General features: G+C 28.7%; 1 protein-coding gene across 1 annotated transcript; it reads right to left on the bottom strand.

Moving 5' to 3' along the window:
• Positions 1 to 167: 167 nt before the first annotated feature.
• On the bottom strand, positions 168 to 2,074 carry LOC105462038 (alpha-tocopherol transfer protein-like). The gene is made up of 4 exons (XM_011708562.1): positions 1,879 to 2,074; positions 1,181 to 1,340; positions 329 to 434; positions 168 to 220 (listed from the first exon to the last, which is right to left on the bottom strand). The coding sequence occupies exons 1-4, from the start codon at positions 2,045 to 2,047 to the stop codon at positions 215 to 217; spliced, it is 441 nt and encodes a 146-aa protein (XP_011706864.1). The 5' UTR covers positions 2,048 to 2,074; the 3' UTR covers positions 168 to 214.
• Positions 2,075 to 2,498: the final 424 nt, after the last annotated feature.

The raw sequence follows: 2,498 nt of genomic DNA, 5'->3' as shown, positions 1-2,498 counted from the left end.
AAAGATTTCATAATCCTGACAATACCATCGACAATTGTCGGTGCGTTGATAAAGTTTATCGATTGCATCCTCACAGGATAGCAGCTCTGCCACGCGTGTACTATATTTATTAACACATGGGGTGGACATTGAGCTATGTGTCGCAATGTTACATTAATCAAGTCAAAGAACGCAACGAAACCATATACAGATGCTATGGCGTTATTCTTCATCGTTAGTTCTGCCAAAATTACACAGATCTGATAAAATAATCATTTGTTGAGAAACAATGGAAAATATTTTATGACGACATTAAAAATACTTTGTTACTTGTTATTCCAATTTTTACCTTAATTAAGTCAAATAGTTTGTGTATTGTCGGATCACTTCGAGTAACGCGTACTATGAAAACCAATCTTCCTCTACTATCCAGTTTCCGCAGAGGCAAAACCAACCTAACCGAAATATTTTAGAAACATATTCGCAGAAGTCAATTTTACTCTCTAAAAGTGAATCAAGGAAATCATCACTGATTTTCAATTCTCAATACCGTTTGACAATAAAAATCACTGTCTTTCAGATATTTGCTGTTTGAATCAGTATGTTATCACAATAATATTGAAATCACTCACTATTTATCACAATTGTAAATACTGAAAATTAGTGATAATTTCACTAATTCACTTAGAGAGAGTAATTTTACGGCGATGCATCTAATTGTATACAAAAACTTTAATAAAACGTTTCTACTAAATTATAAAGTAGAAGTAATGTAATTGACACAAATTTAAACAATTTGTCATAAAAATTGGTCATAAAAAAAGTTTCAACTTATAATGATTTCTATTATGTATCATTCAATCTTTATAAATAAAAAATAAAGAAACTCGCTGTTAATTCCCAGTGATCAATTTAAAAAAATTTATATTTATTAATAAAATTTATATTAATAAAACTTATATTTATTAAAGTAAATATAAATTAGTATATAAAAGAGTTGAGTTTTGTCAATAAAGTGCAGCATTAACTGCAGCATGTTGTAACCTCCCCTTTATAAAAGATAAATTAGCATTAATAATTATCAAGATGCAAAAATTTATAAAATACTTCAAGGTAAATTATTTTAAATTGGATAATCTAATTTATGTCCCGATAGAAGAAAGATTTTATTTAAATTATACATTCACTCCGAAATAGTTACCCCATATCAAGCAGCTCCTTTAATTCCGGTTGAAATGGATCCTTATTCATGTACCATTCCGGCAAGTCAGATCGCTGCTTATAATAATTTCGTATCCTGATCTTAGTTTTCTCGAGGTTAAACTTGCAAACTCTCAAGAATCGCAGGATGAGGAAATCATCTAGATACAAATTCAGAATTATTTGGAAATAAAAAGCATTTCTAAATCTATTATTAAGTGTTATAAATTAAATTATATTTTTCTAAGTGTGTATAAAAAGCAACATGATTTTTAAAAATGTCTAATATCTAAATGTATATATATATATATATATAACTTTTTTTTTCTTTTTTGATTAAAAAAAAAACCAAGTCAGTCGAAAAATTATACAGAAAATGTCGAAATGCAGTAAGATAATCATGAACATTTTAAAATAAATTTTTATATCAAGTTTTTATTTTTTTCCTCATTTATTTTTACTTAACAAAATTTTTAGACTGCTCTTTTTGTTTTCCATAAAGAAGTCAGATATTTTGTTACATTATTTTATCTTACTTTCTTTTATTGCACGTTTAAGAATGAACTCAACAAGATGAGTATCAGATTTAACATCACGCCGATTAAAGGCAATTAAGCGTATTATTGCGCCAAAAGTAAAAAATCATAATTGAATTTTATTAAATGATATTACAACGCGTGAAACGTCTGTCATTTTTACCGATTAGTATGCACATTTCGTCCTTCATCCAGCCTCTAATTTCTGCGACGGCATTCCCTCTATTTTCATCAGTTTCGTTTAAATTTTCCTCCGCATATTTTTTATCCTCGCTGGTCAACTCTTGCAAAACGTGCACTACACTGTCACCATAATTACGTTTGTTTTCCATCGTAATGACAGTGAATAAGAAGTTTCGTCTACTGCGAAAGGATTTGTGTCACGCAAATATGATATACTGTCACCGAGAGTCCTAGTAAAAAAGAACTACTAATGCAGTAAAAACACAACTGAAATGTAGTAGTGTTATCACTGCACTAATAGTTCTTTTTTACAAGGGAAGTTTATACTTGTATAAAAACTGTTAACCAATATAGTTTATATATAACACTACAGATAAAGCGTAATCCAGGCAGACATGATAGATCCATAGACGTTGAATCAACGGAAACAGCATATAGGGTAAACCCGGTATATGTATACGCCGCAACTATTAAAAACTTAATTTATCAGATATTATCTATTAAGTTTAAGTTAAATGAACTATGCCAGTGAAAACTTTATACTGTTTACTATTATAAAAAATATATTAGGAATCCAAATTATTTATTTTTTATAAGATC

The sequence above is a fragment of the Wasmannia auropunctata genome, unplaced genomic scaffold (genome assembly GCF_000956235.1).
Source record: "Wasmannia auropunctata unplaced genomic scaffold, wasmannia.A_1.0 LD272453.1, whole genome shotgun sequence".
Taxonomy (NCBI): domain Eukaryota; kingdom Metazoa; phylum Arthropoda; class Insecta; order Hymenoptera; family Formicidae; genus Wasmannia; species Wasmannia auropunctata.
Note: the sequence above shows the minus strand (reverse complement) of the source record. Positions and strands in the feature narration are given on the sequence as shown.